Source organism: Drosophila grimshawi, unplaced genomic scaffold, assembly GCF_018153295.1.
Source record: "Drosophila grimshawi isolate 15287-2541.00 unplaced genomic scaffold, ASM1815329v1 contig_311, whole genome shotgun sequence".
NCBI classification, from domain to species: Eukaryota; Metazoa; Arthropoda; class Insecta; order Diptera; family Drosophilidae; genus Drosophila; species Drosophila grimshawi.
Genome location: NW_025063098.1, coordinates 23911644 through 23930775, shown reverse-complemented (window position 1 = coordinate 23930775; position 19132 = coordinate 23911644). Strand labels below are relative to the sequence as shown.

General features: G+C 37.3%; 1 protein-coding gene across 1 annotated transcript in view; it reads right to left on the bottom strand.

Moving 5' to 3' along the window:
- Window positions 1–4564: 4564 nt before the first annotated feature.
- The window catches only part of LOC6568202 (protein tincar), a 68298-nt gene continuing 53730 nt past the window's right edge, over window positions 4565–19132 (bottom strand). The window contains exons 7-11 of the mRNA XM_043214771.1: window positions 12287–12933; window positions 10999–12187; window positions 9659–10076; window positions 7344–8082; window positions 4565–6124 (exon numbers count right to left, since the gene is read on the bottom strand). Of these exons, the coding sequence (XP_043070706.1) occupies window positions 5291–6124; window positions 7344–8082; window positions 9659–10076; window positions 10999–12187; window positions 12287–12933 (3827 nt within the window). The 3' untranslated portion in view covers window positions 4565–5290. The remainder of the gene's footprint in view (window positions 6125–7343; window positions 8083–9658; window positions 10077–10998; window positions 12188–12286; window positions 12934–19132) is intronic.

Sequence of the window (19132 nt, the reverse complement as noted above, 5' to 3'; positions counted from 1 at the left end):
ACAAACATACACAGAATACCAAAAAACAAAAGTGCTAACGTCGGTCATACACCTAACGCTAAGTCAGTGAGATAGAAAAAAAATGACAAAGATGAGGATGAAATAAAAAAAATAAATATTAATAAATCAAATGTGAAGATTAAGTGCAGAAGAGCAAGTTGTTTAATAGATAAATCTAAATCAATAAATTAAAGTTATTTATTAATAGATTTTCAAGAGATGCAAAACGTTTACGAGTATATATAAACAATATATGTATACACATACATATACATATACATATTTAAAGTTTAAGCAAGCAAAGAACCACTAACACGTAAATAAGCCTAACTTACGATAAACTTAAACTTAAACTTAAAGTTAATCATAAAGTAACTAAAATGAGATATATGATATATGAGATATGTATTAATCCAAACCAAATATTTATCAAGCGTGACGATTGAGCAAATTTAATTTAGTACACATACACAGAGAAAACCAAAAACATGCTTTACATTTAATACAACATATTTTGCTCTTAAGCTGTACATAGAAACAAAACACACACACACAAAAGACACAAACTTGCAAATGTGTATAAGACCCATAGTGAAATTAATTTGAAAAAAATTTGCTTCAAAGTTTTTCTTTTCTCTAGTTATCTGCACAACTGCAAGAACTTTGCGGTAACCCCAAAGTGCACAAGTTTTTGCAGCTAGCGCAGAGTGGAATAAACAGATTGCGCATTCGTATCAGCCATTAGATGCATAACATGGCCTCGCTTCTATGTATATATGTACTTAAACACACACACACACATACACACACACACACATTCTCGTACATAGTATATCTTTTGTCTCATTAAACTTGCCTAAATAAGCTAGCTCGAAAAGAATGAAAGATAGAAAATGAGAACGAAAAAAAAACATAACAAAAAAAAAACAACAACAACACGCATCAAGTACCTTCAAGTTAATAGTGTGAGCTGTAAAAATGTTACCTGCTTGCTAAAGAACACAAAAAAAAAAGTCACATGCAACATGTTTAGCTTATAGAGAGTATCATTTGCAAAAGTTGTACCACAAAATATACATGCATATAAATACTATATTTAAATTTGGCTTTTGGCATTTGGTCGCGTTTCTTTTCGGCAACATTTTGCAATGCATTAGGGTTGAAGAGATCAACATAATAGATCTTTAAAACATATCACATGCCTGCAAGAGATCTAGATGGTAGTTGTAGATTTTTTATATACATAATATGTATTATTAAAATATTTATATAGATATGTATACGCCATATAGCTATTGTATTGTTCCTAAACAGATCATAAATACATGACGAAACATTATTTTTCTTCTAAACTCATTTCTCTAACAATATTAATTTCAACCTGTCCGTCCATTCATCAGCTTTTTAAATACAGATTCAGCTTCAGATTCAGATTCAGATACACATACGGATACGGATACCGTTGCATTCAAAACGTTGCATATCCATCCAAGCTTCCTATAGCACTACACTACCGCTACACTAAAAAAAAATATGTAACATTTGCCAGATAAAGAAAAAAGAAATGAAACAGAGAAATGCATTCAAAATGTTGCTGCAAACAACAAGCAAACAAACATCAATATAGAACCAAAAAAGAAAACGCGCTTTAAGAACTTCAATACTATCAGCGAGGTTTCCAGCAACTAATTATACGATACAGCATACCGGCATAGCGATATGTAGATACAAATACTTACTACATACATACATACACACAAGTACATACATACTACTATATAATAACCAGACTTTTACACTCTGCTCTTCAACATTATCATTCCAAACATTTTTCTAGAATAAACTCTATTTTTATTTTTTATTTCAACTACTCTCCTAACAACATTTAAATGCTTTTGCTAATCAGCCAAAAACAGCAACAATAACAACAATACAATAATAATAAATGTCGGCAAGAGCCGAACATTAAATGCTCTTACCATACGTGATATAGACCAAAAAGTACAAAATACTGAAAAAATAATTAAATATATCTATGTATATTAAACTAGGTACATTGCGGTAAAAATAAATTGAAATCATGTTTTTGATGGTCCGATAAATCTTATGATTGATTTAAAAATAAATCGATTAAAACAGATAAAATTCAGTTTTTTTTTTTATCTAGCAAATATGGTAATGATATCTGAGATACTATTTATTTTATGTTTGCCAATAATTGGAAAGAGCATTTTTTTCCACGTAGTACACTTTTCAAAATCGTACTTCATTATTATTAAAAATCCAAATGGCAAAAAAAACACACACTCACACACCTAAATACACACACACACACACATATAGAATTGTTAATAATACACAAGATATATTATGACAAGATATTTAAAGAAGTAAAACGAAACCAAGAACGCTATTTACTAAGTTCAAACTGATAATACAAATTAAATACACAACAGCAACAACAAAAGATATATATCATTTATTGCAAAATGTTGACACAAAAAAAAAATAAAGCAAATGGCTGCGTGAAATACGCTTCGAATATATTGTATTTTAATATCTCGACAAAAATCGAAGGTCGAGAAACGACAATAAACTGTGAAAATGAATATGTAAAAAAAAAAACACAAGAAATCCAAAAAGAGAAGTATGTAATTATATTATATTAAAATGAAAAAAAAAGACAATTTGCAGAGAAAAAGTCATTAAATATTTAAAAACGCAGACCTTGAAATTGTGTAAACTACAAATTTAATGAAAACCAACATTTAAATAACAAAACAAAAGAAAATATTCATTAAAATTGTTTTCTAATAAAACAAAATAAAAACTCGTTTATCTACTCTGATTATTAAATAGATTTTCAGCTGCCAGCATTTGTATTATAAGATTTAAAAATTTACTTTGGCCTTAGTCTGGAATCTAATTTTTGTACAACTTTGTGTAGCTCACAGATATTATCGTGTTTTGGAGGCAATAAGCGATCTATCAGATGATTTTGAACATTTTTACAGATACTTTCTGTTCAGATACTTTCGTATATCAATGAAACTTTTATCCTGTAGATACTTATACCTCACCGAGATGAAAGAAAAAGCACTTGATTTTTGGGGTTTCACATAAAGCGGTGGTATTTCTTTATTTACCATTGATAAACCTTTAATCATATATGGTATGTATAAATAATTCAAACATTTAAGTATTCATTTGTTTATTTATGTGTTGTAATAAATATATTTATGTATATGTCTATATATGTATGTATATGCGTGTATCATCATGTCATATCGGGGTCATTGGCGGCATTATTCTTATTATCATTTACAATTTTCTCTCGCTTGGTTAGTTAGACTTACAAAAAAAATATGACTGTGATTACGTACAGAATGTCATATCAGAGGGGCATACTTGGTATTTTTGTTAGATATATATCATTAATCTTAAATTGAAATAGAAATTATTTTACAAAAGTGTTACTTAAATCTGGCTAGTGCTTAGCTTTAGTGCGTTTCTTAAAGGAACCAATGTTAAAGACTGTGACCATATGGCAAAATATAAGTACATAAACAAGTACATACTACTATAAATGGCCTATCTTCATCATACACACATACGAATAGAGTCTAGAAACATATAATGCATAGAATTTGATGAAATGACAGGATTTTGTATGCGGAAACGGTTTACAAATGTGAATGGGTTGATTATGCTTAAAGGGCTTCTCATTGTAGGTATTATAATGCTAGTCAGTCTTCATAACAAAAATAATTACGGTCAAATATTCTCAATAAAAGTGTCGACTGTGCGAGTGCTATATAGGAATTATATTTAAGTTTTAGCTTTTTACCATTTACCATTTAATTTTTAACATTTATCTTTCACATTTACTTTAAATTGTGTGCGTTTTTTTCATTTTATTCTATAAGCCATATAGAGATCGCCTAGAATAGTAGCTTTAAGTTGAAAGTCTTCATTGGAATTTGATATTTTTTTGTTTCTTTTGTTTTTTGTGGAGATATGTATGGGAAGTGCTTTGTAGTCCGTGAGTTATGTTTTGTGTATGAATGCATGTATGCGCGATCAGATGGTAAGTATATTAGCTAATTTCATACAGTTAGTTAGTTTTATCATACATTAGATATCTTCATATATTGTCGCTTTGTTACATTACATTTTACATTTATCTTAAACGATAAGTATTTTGTCGAGAGACCATAAAAATATGCTGAAGCTTTTAATTAATTAACTCTATGACGACTAGCTGAAGCGTGGCTAATGCTTTCTATATAGAATACATTTTTTTCATTTTCTTTTTCTTTTTTTTTTTTTTTGCTTATTTGCGGGCTAAGTAGTTGCTTAGTTGCCATCGAACTGAAATTCACTTTACAAACTCTTCAGTTTCATCTTCTTAATTATAAAACCATGCGATTGCAGCTTAAATTCGTATGCATTTTATTTGATTAGAGAGAAATTTTGCGGAGTTGGGAAAAAATTGTAAATGTGTCTTCTTGATTACTTGATAATAGTACTAGTATATATATATATACGATATATTGATGCCATTTGCTTAGATTTAGACATTATATATTTTACCATAAGTGATATGATAAGAACTATTATCGTTTATTATCTTACACATTGTAGACGAGCATACCGAGTATTGTGTATAAATATAGACTTGTATATATAAATAGTATGCATGCATAGATATCGCTTGTAACCTTATGTGAGAGGCTTCAGTTACTTATTCTGCGTTGGTTTTGTGCAAACACGGTTTTTGTTCATTATTTTAAGCAAATCATATCAAAAAATGGGAGAACTTAGAGATTTACTTCTGTTGATACATAATTAGACATCATCAGAGATTACACAAACAATGCCAGATCAGATTGCAAGTAGAACTCATCCAGCAATGGAACCAAATGATAAAAAAAAACATCGAAAATTCAGAAATTTTACTTTTTTTTACTAACCACTTCAATTCCTGTATTCTATAGCCAAAAATATATGATTTTTTTTGGACCAATTTCATAGAATATTTTAACAAAAAAATCACAATTTAAAAGTACATAAAAGCGATGGATAATTAAATAGATTCCAAGTTGTGGAGAATTGAAAATTTGGCAGATTTGAAGTAATCGCTGACGTTGCCATGTGAACTTGCGAAGTGAGTGTGGAAGATTTAAGATTTGAGGCTTCATCTATACACTTAGGGATAAAGTACATGGATACTTAATTAAGCAAGCTATTATGCAATATTATGTATATGAGACTAAAGCGCTAGTAGAGCTTAGTGCAGCTGCGCCGTTACGTACAGTCCACAGTCCTGGTCGGAGGCCATGGAATAGTTGGCTGAATCCCGATCCTCGGGTATGGTCGGATGCGTCTCATGCGGCAGCTTGCTGAAGGCGTGATATGCGGCACCATAGCCAAGATGTCCGTAGGGCGATTCGGCAGCCTTGCTCACATGAGGCAGACGGCGCAAAAAGTGCGGATTGGAGTAGCGTACGCCATTGGGCAGAGTTGTGTGCGGAGCATGGGGACCCGAACCAAGGGCAACTGCAGCATTTGCATAATGCATGCTGGGCGCCCTAAAGCTGGACACCTGCGACGGCGGCGGTGGTCCCATCGAACTAGACATGGCCGATGTCGATGCATAGCCACCATTGTTGTTGTTGCTGCTGTTGCTGTTGCAATGGCTGGCGAGCTGCTGGCTGTGACAGCCCACCGGCAGCGGCATGGTGCTGCAATGTGCTGTATAATCGAACTTCTGGTCGGGTGCGCTTCGCTGAAGCGGCAATGTGGCGCTATTGATGGCAGCCGGATCCGCATTGAAACTGGACATGCGCATGTTGGTGCAACGGCCATAAGGCTCCTCCTGTATCGGGGGCTGTGGTGGACGTGGCGGTGCCTTGCAGCTAACACGCGGACGTATTATGACCTCCAGTTCACGCTCTTCGCCCGAGTGTACACCACTGGACGATTCGGAGGGGGCGCGCTCCGGCGGTGATGTGGTATTGCTGCTCTCCGTTATTGAATTGGTATCGCTGCGTGGCGTTAGTGCCTCATTTGGTACGCCCGAATCGGCGCGACGCAGGCAGCGGGGTGTGGAGCTGGAGGCGATCTGGCGGCAAGGATAACAGAAAGCGTGAGCGAGACAGAAAGTGTGTGAAGGAGGTTTTGGCAGTGATGGTGATGGTAGGGGATATAGTGATAAAAAGGGGGCATAGATTGATGGGGATTAAAAAGAATCGCTTAAGTTCTGCTTCAGTTCGTCGCCTGCAAGTGAAAATGAAATTAAATCAGGCGAGTTTCCTGTTATCCTGTCGCTTGATGTTGCAATCTGGATAGAATCAGACAGCTGGAACATCCAACCAGCCAGCCAGACAGCCAGCCAGCCAGACACACAGGCTGACCATCCATCAGACATGTGCGTCCCTGTTTGTGATCCCTTTCCCTGGCACTGACCCTGGCACTGATTTATGCTGTCTCATAACAGCAGACATAAATCTCATGGCTAGCCGCACTGCACCCGCAGGCGTGACATGATTCCGAACCCACATGGACATGGACATACATACAGACACATTCACATCAATCTAACCAAAATGTTAATACTGACTGTGCACAAAATTCCAATATTTTATACTCTCTTTTAAGAGAGACACTATGCTTAAATTGTAGTAAAACAAAAACAAAAAATATTCTCTTTTACAAATTATTTTTAACACAAGTCAAAGATTTACTAATCTTTTACAATGGAAATAAAATAATAAAGTTTCTTTAGTAGGAGCGATTGATTATTTCTAAAAGATAATAAAAGAAAAAATTCAAATTAAATATAAAAAATATATTATCTTTATGCACTTTGATTGCCTTTATTACAAGTATACAAAATAATTATCTCAAGCTAATACTTTGATTTGATCGAAAATAAAATCAATATACGAAATAACTGACATCCTCTTCTTTAAAATAATGAATTAATTATTAGTTTTCTAGAGCACTTAATATTTTGCATTCATGAATATTGTTAACATTTCTTATAAATACTTAATAATCCGCTTATAAACTTATGTCCTAAGCGAAGACAATCTGTTAAGTAAAATCATTTCTTTTTTACAAGGAAATTTCACAGTAAATTGTAATTGGAAGGGACCAAATCACATCTACTTCAGCATTCACACAACTCACAGATCAAATATCCCAAAATCTGCACACATCTGCATACACTGCCAGGAAATGAACTCCGGTGCACTCTACACATATTTACACAGCGTGGGTTTCAACTTAAATTGCCAATTGGCGCTCCCCCTTTGCCCTACTCCTTATTGCATACTTACATGTGCTTCGTTGGTGTGCACGGCGACCGTGACCGGAGCCAGTGGGCTGACTAGATGATGCTGAAGCGGGTGCGGATGCGGATGCGATTGTGAATGCTGCTGTAGTGGATGATGAGGAGCCTGCTGCTGCTGTTGTTGTTGCTGCTGCTGCTGTTGCTGTTGTAGTGGCTGTGACTTGTGATGTTCGGGTGAAATTTGCATTATCTCCGGCATGGCTTGGGGCGCTCGTCCATAGCCAGGCTGTTGTGGCACGGACGCACCTTTAACGGGTAACGGTGGTGGCGGTGGCGGCGGTGTTGCCGGCTTTGGTGGCTCCAAATCTCTTGTGGATGCATACGTAATGCTATCGTCGCGCACACATGCCAACAATTTGCCCTCCTCGGAAATGTTGTCGTCACTGATACCGCCCAGCCCGCTAAGGTTCGCATAATCATGGGCATGGCCAAGGGCAAGTGGTTGGTGTTGGTGTTGCTGTTGTTGCTGTTGCTGTTGCTGGTGATTAACTGATGGCGGTGGTGGCAACTCATCGTATTCGCTGAGATGTAACAGGCCGCCGCTTATAATGCTGCTGTTGCCGACGCCTCCACCGCCAGCGTTAATAGTAATGCTGCTCTTTATGCTGCCCATGGTGATGCCCACAACGGCGCCGGCGGTTGCCGCCCTTAATGTCGCGTACTCGCCGTCGTCAATTTCCCCCGCAGAACTGGCAAAACATAGCGAGGTTCCACGGCTCGTATGGCTGAAAGGCGCGAGTAGAGATTAGTCGGTTTTAAGAAGCAACGTTTGGGTGGCTATACTCAGATCAAAATATCCCCAAGAAATTATTAAATCGCCTGTAAGCGGAAATTCATTTTTCTTATAGATTACACTATTAAACTTTTAAACATTTTAATATTTTATTTACTTCTTCTTTCCTGAAACAACTTTACTTCTTAAGTTAAATATTTACTTGTCCAATGTCGATAGGTAAAATCTTATTTCAAACTTGAACAAACTTTATTTCGAATCTTAGTTAAGGTTTGGAGTGAAACACTTTTGATTTGAAATGCAATTAGAAATTATTGCCATCAATCGAGCACTCAAAAGTTGGCCTTTTATATTGATCAATATATAGGAAAAAAAAGAAGATATATAGATAGTAATATTCATATAACTTGCTATTTTATGTGCTAAGCTTTTATGGAAATTTTAGACTATTTAGAAAAATGAACTTTGTAAATTTGAAACTTGCAGTTAAGAGAATCACTTCTAAAAAATATAAAGTTGAAGTATGGCGATTTATAAGATCTGTGGCATATTTTTTCTGATTATACCCACATGAGTTGACCACCTTGTGTTGCTCCGTTGATTAGTTTGTTAGTTGAACAGTATTTATATTGCGGCAAATCGTACAATTGACCAACAACAGCAACAACACAAAATGGGTTTTAAATTGTTAAACATTAAAATTTCAATTTGGTGACATTCAATTAGCTAGAGTTAGTAATTAACATCTAATTCACGTCTAGTTAATTGACAATAAACAAACAACAATAATGAAATTAAAATCAAATTTCAAACAATACAATTTGGTTAATATAAATTTTTGTAAAAATTTGTTCAATAAAACAGGCGACAAGCGGAACAAAAATGGTTTCCTTTCTTCCTTTTGTTCAAACACACTCTTTTTTCATACAAACTGTTATTTGATTGCAAATGGGCAATTCCGTTATTGTTAATGAAAAATAAAACCCCCAAAAAAATAAAGAAGAATGAAACAGAATGTTTCTCATAACCAAACACAATAATTGTTATGTCAAATGCGCAAAACCATGAAAAGTAAAAAAAAAAATTATTCTGCTATGTTGTTAAACGATGTAGAAATTTGTTAACGAAGTATTTTGTTCGTCTGCGTGGGTGTGGATGTTTCGATGTGTGTGTGTGTGTGTGTGTGTGTGCGTGTGTGTGTGTATTGGGTAGTAATTAGGAAATGAGCACACCGGATACCAAAAGAAAACAAGGTGGTATGAAACGTGCTGAGAAAGAAAACAACACAACACTGAATACAAATCTAGATAAAAAATTATTATAAATGATTGTTTTGAATGTTAATTTTTTTCTTTTGTGCTTGGTGGTAATGAATTTTACTGGTGGTGGTGCGTGAAAAACTAAATGAATCTAAAGTAAGTACGTGTGCGATTATAAGCAGGTTGCGCATTGTAAGTAGAACGGACAACGGGGTGATGCTTTATATTTATCTATTTAAATTTTTTGTTGTTTTTTTTTTTTTTTTTAATTTTTTGTTTGTTTTTTGTAACTAAAAAACGATTTTTTACCGCTTGCCATCAGTTTGTTCTTGGTCACCAATTAGTAGGACATCATCTGACGTACTCGTAACTTCGTTGAAGGTGACCTTCAGCTTGGGCGAACTGGGCGTCAATTTTGGCCAATAGATATCCTCCTGTGCAACCAGACCCATGCCACCCAATTCCGTGCTCGTTGCGGTACTCATCATATCCGGCTTCGTGGAGTCCATGCCATTAACAGTGGTGCTCGTTGAGTTTGCACCACTGCTCGAATTGCTGCCCGTCCGCTGACCGCCACTGGACATGAGCAGCGGCTGGGCGCTGGCCTTGTTCAGCAGACCGCCATAAGTGTGATCCAGCGGTGGCAGCTTGAAATGCCAACGTCTCTTGATAGTCAAACACAGCCAGACGACAATCCACAGCAGCAGATGCGTGACGCCGACAAGTGCTGCAGCAATAAATCAAAAAAGACAGATGAATAAGTCACTCGTTAATGTTGCCCCCAAAATATAAGTTAATTGAGTCGTTCAGCTCAAGTCTGGTGAAGCCGCTGATTCAGTCATTTAATACGCGTTGGCTAACGCATAAAGCGACCCCCAAAACCAACAACCGCTAATTGGCTTATATGCGAATTGCAGTTAGGGTTAAAGGTGTTATAACACGACTTAGGGTTGATTGTTCGTGTGGCTTTGGGTTTTGGGCGGCTTGTGGCGACAACAACAAATATTGCCATACCCAATGCGTTCAATTACCAATCAGACAATACAATACAATCCAATGTGTATTGTCTGCTTAGTGGTTCAATGTAAATTGGTTTATCTGATTAGACAAACCAGCTCTCTATGACATTTGTTGTAAAATAAACCTTTGGTTCATTTAATAATTAGAGTTGCAATTAGATTTTTGCCTGGTCCGAATTAAATTGTCGACTGGTTGAGATGGTTTTTGTATAAATGTCAGTGAAACAAAAACTTTTCTTCATTAAGAAAATACGAATTTTAGAGCTCATATTTAGAATTTTAATCAGGGCAAACTGGAAAATGATATTTGAAATTTATGAAATGTATATCAAATTAAAGATACGATAATTTTGAATAAGTATATTTTAAGTGATCGAAGTTTAAATAGCTGAAGCTTAGATATGATTGTTCATTTTACTACTACTCATTAAGATGATTATGGAGCCGTTGTTGCATTGCCTTTGAATACTTGTCTTGCAATTATATGTCTTCTATATTCGTTTCTAATCAGAATATAAATATATCACTATGAACCTTGGCATAAGTAAATTAAATGTTGCCTTATTAAAAATGAAGTGCAGTTTAGATTCCTTATTTGAATCACAATTCGAAAATTCTTTATTTACTTACCAGCTAAAAATGTTGGACAATGCAAATTGTTCTTGTATGTGGCGCTGAGATCATTTAACAGCGGCGCCTTGACTACAGCCAGAGCCAGGACAAAGCACAGGGATGCGCAATGGGCAAAGTAGATCCAAGTCTGACTAGCCTTGAGTGTGATAACAGAGCGATCTCTCATGCGTGTGGCCAATCGACCATGCCCATACAAATACATAACCATCGAGGAGGCCAAAACCAGAGCCGTGGCAAGCAAATAGAGTGCCAAAGTCACAGTCGCATTCAAAATGAGTCCCGGCTGATGCACGGGCATGGCCTCCGCATAGATTTGCAGCTTGTAGAGATTGGAGACGCCCACATAGCCCAATATAATATCCAAGGCGGCGACAATCATTTGCAGGCTAAAGACGCACGCAAAGGACTTGGATGTGTTCCAGAACACAGCCGGATAACGCACAGACCAAACGAGCAGAGCACACATCAGATTCACAAACTCCGAGCTCGGCGGCTGGGCAAAGATGGCCACATCGATGGGCTTATCGATGCCAAAGAACAACTGCAACATGCCCGCAAAACCATCGAGGCGCACAAACTCGTTGCTGTTGCTGCTGCTGCTGCTGCTTGAACTGCTGCTGGGGGCAGGTGTTGCCGGTGTGACAGCCGGTAAGGCTTGAAATTCCGTATCCTCCAGATCAATATCGAGATCCTGATCCTCGGAATGCTGTTGCTCGCTACTAGACTTGGCTATAAACTCACTGGAACTGATGGCCGCATCGCCTAGCAAATACTCCGGTTCGATTTCTACACCCGATTTTGGAGCAGCTCGCTTAAAAATGCGCCGCTTTTGTGTCTTCGGCTTGATGGCAATGATTTTGGAATTGCTTGAGACCGGCGTCGATGGTATTATAATATCGGGAAGGATTTCGGTGCGTACACGATGTATGCTGCTATCTCGGGTTGTGGTCTCCTCCTCGACGCCATAATTCTCCAGCAGCGCTTGTTCATGGGAGGCAACATGATGACGACGAGGCGGTTGTTGTTGTTGCTGTTGTCGTTGCTTGTGGTGATGCTTGTGGTGCTTACGATTGTTCTTGTTGTTGTTGTTGTTGCTGTGATGGTGTTGTTGTTGTGGCGACTGTTTGCTAGAAATTGGAGCTATGGTTGTGCTGACAGTTGTTGTTGCTGCTGCTGTTGTTGTTGAGGTGCTTGTTGCAGCTGTAGTGGTCGTTGTTGTCGTTGTTGTGGTGCTCGCTGCTGCTGCCTTGTCTAATGTGCCAAGCTTTTGCCAATTATTAGCACTGAAATTGTTGTCGTTGTTTGTTGCTGCTGCTGTCGCTTTTGATCCAAACTCATTGCTGCTCTCAAAGTCGGGCATTATAATAGTGCCCTCATCTCTGCCAGCAACAGCAACTTCATCATTATCAACATCATCTAAATCATCGTCAAGCTTCTGTCGTTCCGTCCCGTCCTGTTCCTGTTCCTCGTCCTCGTCCTCATCCTCATCTTCCTCCTCCCCATGCTCATGCTCGTCGTCAATATCTCGATTAATTAAATCGGGCACTTCAAAGTATCTTGTCTTGCCCGTAGCAGTTGCTTGCATTGTTGTTATTTTCGTTGCTATTGCTGTTGTTGTTGTTGGTGCCATCGACTTCGCCGCCTTTCTTCCATGGCTGCCGTCCTTATCACGTGTCAGCTCAAACAAATTATTATTGATGTTGCTGCTGCTGATGCCTTCTCGTATTGCTCTGAACATCGTATCGTTGTAGTAGTCCTCCTCCTCATCAATATGCTCCAAACTGTTTACGGTTACATTCGATGGGCGCTCCCTCTGGTGCTCACCCCTTGGTTGCTGCTTTTGGTAGGGCGGCAAAGGCCCAACCACAGACATGGCCATCAAATTGCGTCTATTGATAACAACAAAGTCCAATTCCGTTGCCCAAACTTGCTCTGCAATTGAAAAGGTCATACAAGTGTGTCAGTCAGAGAGACAGAAAGATAGAGAGAGAGAGAGCGAGAGAGAGAGAGAGAGAGAGATATTTGGAGTAAGTGGTATGCGAATAATAAAAGTGAGCTACTCGTAGTTTCTCCCCCGCCCGATTTCCTGGCAACAACAGCAAATTGCTTTGAGCCACTCCATAACAGGTCCATGTTGAGGGATTAGCTGTAGAGCATCTCAGCTCAGGGCACACACGCAACCAGGCACAATCATCTAACCACATATAACATTGCTTTAAACAAATATATACACACAGGTAATGAGCATTTGAACACACAAATACACACACAACACCCTCTCGGAGGCTGGCACGCAGCTGAAGCAGCATTAATTCGCTCTTAGATATCATTAATTAAATGGGGGCGTTAATAGAATAGATTCCTTTTTATACCCTGGACACGATTAAAATTGTTCATTAAAGGGTTATATTTTACAATAATCATCATCATTAATCATATCATTGGTTTTAAATGTACAAAGTAATTTTAACGATTTGAAAATGTAAAAAAAAACAGATTTTAGATAAAATTGTTTTTAATATTAAAATATTTCCCTTTCAAATATTTAGTTTAATTTAAAATATGTGTAAATATTTCTGATAGCTCATGTTTGTAATAAAATACTCGCAATTAACACTGTTTCTAAATAAATTCCCAAGGCGACAGTTATTCATATTGTTCAACCAAATAACTTTTTTCCCAAGCGACACTTGCTGGGTAAAAAGCTTTCATATTAATAAGTTGTGGCGAATATCAAAGATACTTTCAACAAATTAAAAGATAAGAAAGTGAAATCTGTGAAATCTCAGTTGAAGATATATAATTATTATTATTTGAATTATGTACAGCAAAATTGCATTTACATAGTCATCAATCTAGCATAAAAAATTATAGAAAGAAAATATTATAAATATACATGTGGCAACTTAAAATTTACATCTATTGCGATTGTGGGAAAACTTTTGGGTACTCAAAACCTTATTACAGGGTATTTGCCTAGTCGATTTCATACACCTAGCGCACAATTGTTACGCCTAGTCAATTCCAAAGGCTTTACGATGCCATTTTAGCTGCCACAAAAAGATTTGCCTACATTTTGGCTGCCGCTGAACAGGACACGAAATATTGGTGGGAATGCGAATGCTTCGCACTGGATAATACTAAAACCCCATTGGACTAATTAAGCACACATTTACTGCATATGTTGGCTGGGTTTATGTTCTATTTAACGTTTTTCGACAGATACCTTAGCTGGCCCAACCTTTGCTTTTAGCTGCTTTCAATGTTCATGTTTATTACGGTACAACTGTGTGTGTGTGTGTGTGTGTTTGTGTGTGTGTGTGTGTGTATTTGTGTGTGTGTTTTTGTGTGTGTTTGTGTGTGTGTTTTTGTGTGTGTTTGTGAGTGTGTTTGAGTGTGTGTGTTTGTGTGTGTTTGTGTGTGTGTGTACGTGTTATCTTTTTTCTCGTTAGCGCAGCTTATGAAATTTGTTGGACCGAGCTGGGAGCCGGATAATGAGTATTAATATATAAGCTGAGCGAATACAAATGCAAATTATTCGAGATTAATGAAACGTATTGTGAGTGGAATAAGCGAAAGATTGCATACCAATTTGAGTTATTGTAATAATATTTCAATTCAGACAATTACAATAACAAATGGCCTCGTGTGTATAGCAAAAAAGTGGATATTAATGGTTCTGTAGAATTGTGAAAGCTTTGTTATGACTGATCAAATTATAACTTTCCCATCTTCTCAAAAAAGTCAACAATTATTGGAAAAGTTATTCAAAATGTTTTTCATTAAAATTAAGATTGAATTTTTTGTTTAGCGTTTAAATTGTTATGAGAAATAACTGCCAACTAAGGCTACTTAAATTTTATTGTGTTATTGTGTATATATATGTTTTTACATATATAAAAGAGCAGCTCAAATTAAATTGATTTATTTTTTCCTTGCAAAACGCTTTTAATAATCTGTTAAAAAAATTATTTATGGTTCCTAAGTAGTTTTTAAGCTATTTACTTAAAGTTATGGATTTATAATAAAATAAATTAATAAATTAAAACAAAATTACAGCTTCCATGACAAAATTATAATCCTGTTTACATAGGACAACAACTGCTGATTTTCTACAAAATTACAACACTTAGCTAATTAGTTTATTCAATGGATTTGCGGATGGCTCTGTCAATTTTCACTTTGGCCCAGTTAATAACTTGAATAGCAACACGAAAATTTGCCAAGTTAACACTTTCATAAAATTATTTATTGGACGAGTTGCTTTAAGAGCACAAAGAACTGACGGCAAAGCACAACGGGCGGTCGCAGCAACTGCAAACAGAAGCAGCTCGGAAATAAAAGACCGAAAATTGCTGAACAAATATTAAAGACAATGAACGGGCGGAGCGGCGGGGGTGAGGCAATAGAGAATGATGTGTAGACTTCGTTTTGGTTTTGTTTGGGGAGGATGATTGGGAGCGAGTGGGATTGGATGGGATTACAACAATGGCTGCCATAATAATATGTCGTCGTTGGCAAACGGCAAGTGGCTCGTAAAGCCGACAACACCGAAAATCTTCAGATTAACCCAACGGCAAAGTCCTAACTTCGACTCGTCCCGACACTCCCCGCCTCGATTATGGCAATGACAATAACACCAACGGCAATGCCAACGCCAGCAAGAAGAAGATGAACAAGAAGAAGGAGCAAAACGTTGAACGAACGACAAACGAAGGGAAAGTAATGAAATTGCGAAAATCCATGCCAACCAACGCCCACAACTGCCTGAAGCCCCCCACTGTGGGTAATAGTTGCGTTGCCGATAAGCCTCGCAGGATGCCTGTCTGTGCCTGTGTTGAAATTCGCGCTCGTTAAGTCTTTAGCATGAATAATGATAAGTTTCTGCCTTGGCCTGGCCACAAACATCTCGAGCCACCCTCGCTGCATGTTCAGCTGAGTGCTGTCCACTGACTGACTCTCAACTGCTTGCTTTGATAATTTCGCGTATTCGCCTGTTTAGCAGACTTTTATGCTCTCAATATGGCGCACAAGAGGGGCCTTCAAATTTAATGCCCAGCATTCTATCACAGTTTTCATTTGTTTTATATTTTACGTAACGTCTGCATTAATTATTTATGAGCGCAACACGGCCCTAACTGATTTAGGGCCATCAAATTGCCGCTGACCGCTGATTTGGGCACATCTTTTAATAAAACGCCCACAAAAGGCGACTGTCAGCATCTGAGCGTAATTTTAATTAAATCTTTTGGAATATTATTAAAACAAAATGAGTTTCCAAAAACCAACAACAAAAAAATAGTTTATTCATATTTAAGGTATTTTATGTAATTGACAAAAGTTATAAAATCAAATTTAAGTACATTTAGAGTGCAGCAGTGTATGTGCAATAATTTATATAGATAACTTTCAACAAGAAAATATCTGTTATCATATATCATTTCAATTTATATATTTGAAAATTATCTTGATAATTAGTGCATTTCATCTGCGCTACCAAGCAACTTTTCCGTTTTTCGTAGACTTTAAGTAGTTTTCCCTTGGGGCACCACAGCGGGTATCGTTGCGTATAAGTGATTTCTTTTCCCAAACTCATGCCATCAAAATGTCATAATATTTTAATTAAATAAAGTAACGCATTACGGTTGCAATTCTTACGCAGTCATAAATTGCCCACTGCCCAACTCACCCGACCATATCATTTAATATCTTTTTCGTCAGCTTTTTATGCGACTTGTGGCAACTTTTGGAAAAGTATTTTATTTTTATGATTTTGCGCTGAGCTGCCTAATTGCCTCGCCATTTCCTTGGACCGATTTTAATGCTAATGCAAAAGTTTAAGAGTATATATATAGTATTATATACACATTTGTAATACCTCATGTCAAGCAGAATGTAAGGTTTTTTTTAATTACTTGAAGAAAAGTTAGAAGAAATAGCTTACAATGTCCGATCCAAAGCTGACAAGGTTCAACTTCAATCTTGAGCAGCTTACGCTATCTTTAAGAATGTCAGCAAACTTAGCAGGATAGCGGAATGCAGCCCAGCGGCCAAATGGCCAAAGCAGTTGTCGCGACAAGGCATTGCACTCAGCTTGACCAATATCCGGTTGCAGACTCCACGGAGACCCATTTGATGACATTGCCAGACACAAGTGCAAAACTAAGACTCTGGCTTTGGCATTGCACCGCTGCACATTTTATTTGTGCCAATGATTTTCTAATTTCAGCGGGCGAAGGCACAGACCAGGATTTAAAAAAAATTGAAAAGAGAACAAGGACCCTAAGCATATCTGGCAGCGACAGAATAGACAAAAAAGCAAAAAAAAAAAAAAAAAAAAACCAAAGCAACAAAAAAAAAAAATAAACAAAAAGAAATCGAAATTAATTGAAATATCACAAGAAGTGAGCTGAGCTGAGCTGAGCCTCGTTGAATTGAGTTGATGCTGGCTGGGGCACTTCGGGTTTAAACTCAACTCAGCTCCGTCAACACTTTTATGAAGCCAATGCGACGACCAACCGTCTGCCACATTTTTAATTTACCCCCGCAACTGGATGCCGCTTCACTGGCGGTTTTATTCAGCCCCTCTTGTTATTTATTTTTTGTTCTTTCTCTCTCTCTTTGTCTCTCTCTCTCTCTCCCTGCCCGGTTCAATAAACCCGCCATACGGTCAGTCAGCCATACTGAAAGTTCTGATGGACAGTGATTGGAACTGCGACTGGCACTCGGCACTCGGCACTGTGCACTGTGCACTAAAAACTGGAACTGTAATTGACACAGACTTCGATGCCGACTCACTTTAAAAATCGTTAATTTTGATTTGCTTGTCGCTGGCCATTAATACAATTAACTTTTTTCAAGTTGTTGCAGCTCAGTTTCCGAAGATATTTGAGCACAGTTGGAAATATTGGAAATGACTCAAATAAGAAAGATCTTTAGTTGTTGAAGGAATACTTTCGATATTTTCTGTAAAGTGTTGATCCATAGCACTACAAAAATCTCCATTAGTATATCCAAAAGTATAAAAGTATCGATAGTACACCATCGAGCCGTTTACATTTTTTAATATTTTGCTAATTTAAAAAGTTTAACACGGAGCAGTATTATTATTCATATTCTGTGCTGCTTTTTTATATGCCCAACTTTAATGTCTTATATTGCCACATGCACATTGCGGCAATGTGCGAAATTGGCCATTAAGTATTCCAAAGAATTATCAGAGTATTTGAGGACAAACTTTTTTTTGCTTTTCATTTTACGTTACTTAACTTTGTGCTCTGGTGTTTGCTTTTCTGGTTTTGTTGTTGATTTTTTTTTTTTTTCATTTAATTCTTTTTCTGGCTATTTACTGTGGCATTAGTTTACTGTGCTAAAAATGGTCCCAGCGCAACTCGGCGGCTTAACTGTACACTTAGACACTGGCAAATAAACACACATATAAGCACATCCACCCAAACACATGCAGTGATGAACAAACAGAGGCCTGCCATAGTCCTGACTGTCCTGACTGTCCTGCCTCTGTTTCTGCGCCAGCTCATTGAGCCAACATTTGCACAGTTTTGGTCCGGTTCGTTGGTTAGTTTGTATCCTGCCCGCGCACTGTTAATAACATGGCCTATTGCTCCCCATAATGGGCGGTACTATCACCGTGTTGCTTGTCAACGTTTGTGTGTGGTTGTGTGTTTGTGTTTGTGTTAGTTTGTTTCTCAGTATCTCCATGTTTACTCCTGTGGTTGTTAGTTAGCCTGTGTGCATGGCCATATTTGGCTTGTTTGGCTATGTTTTCGTTTGCCTCTGTGAGCGGCAGTCAGCGACTCATGCATATGTTTTGTAAACGGATTTCCCCAGCGATTGCCATTGCTTTGAAGTGACCTGACTTGCTTATATGCACACACAGACACACACATACATACTGTGTCTCAATGCTATTCCCATAAGTTCACTTTGTTAAGCATGCAGATATTAGAAACTCGGCCAAAATAGTTTTATGTGCTAACGTTTCTGTAAATGTTGTCCAAATTGCTTTGAAGTCAACCATTTGATTATTGTCTAACGGCCAATTATGCCAGTGACGAAATTATAGGGGGCAAAATAATTTAATTAAAGTGCACATTGGTCAGCACTGTGGTCA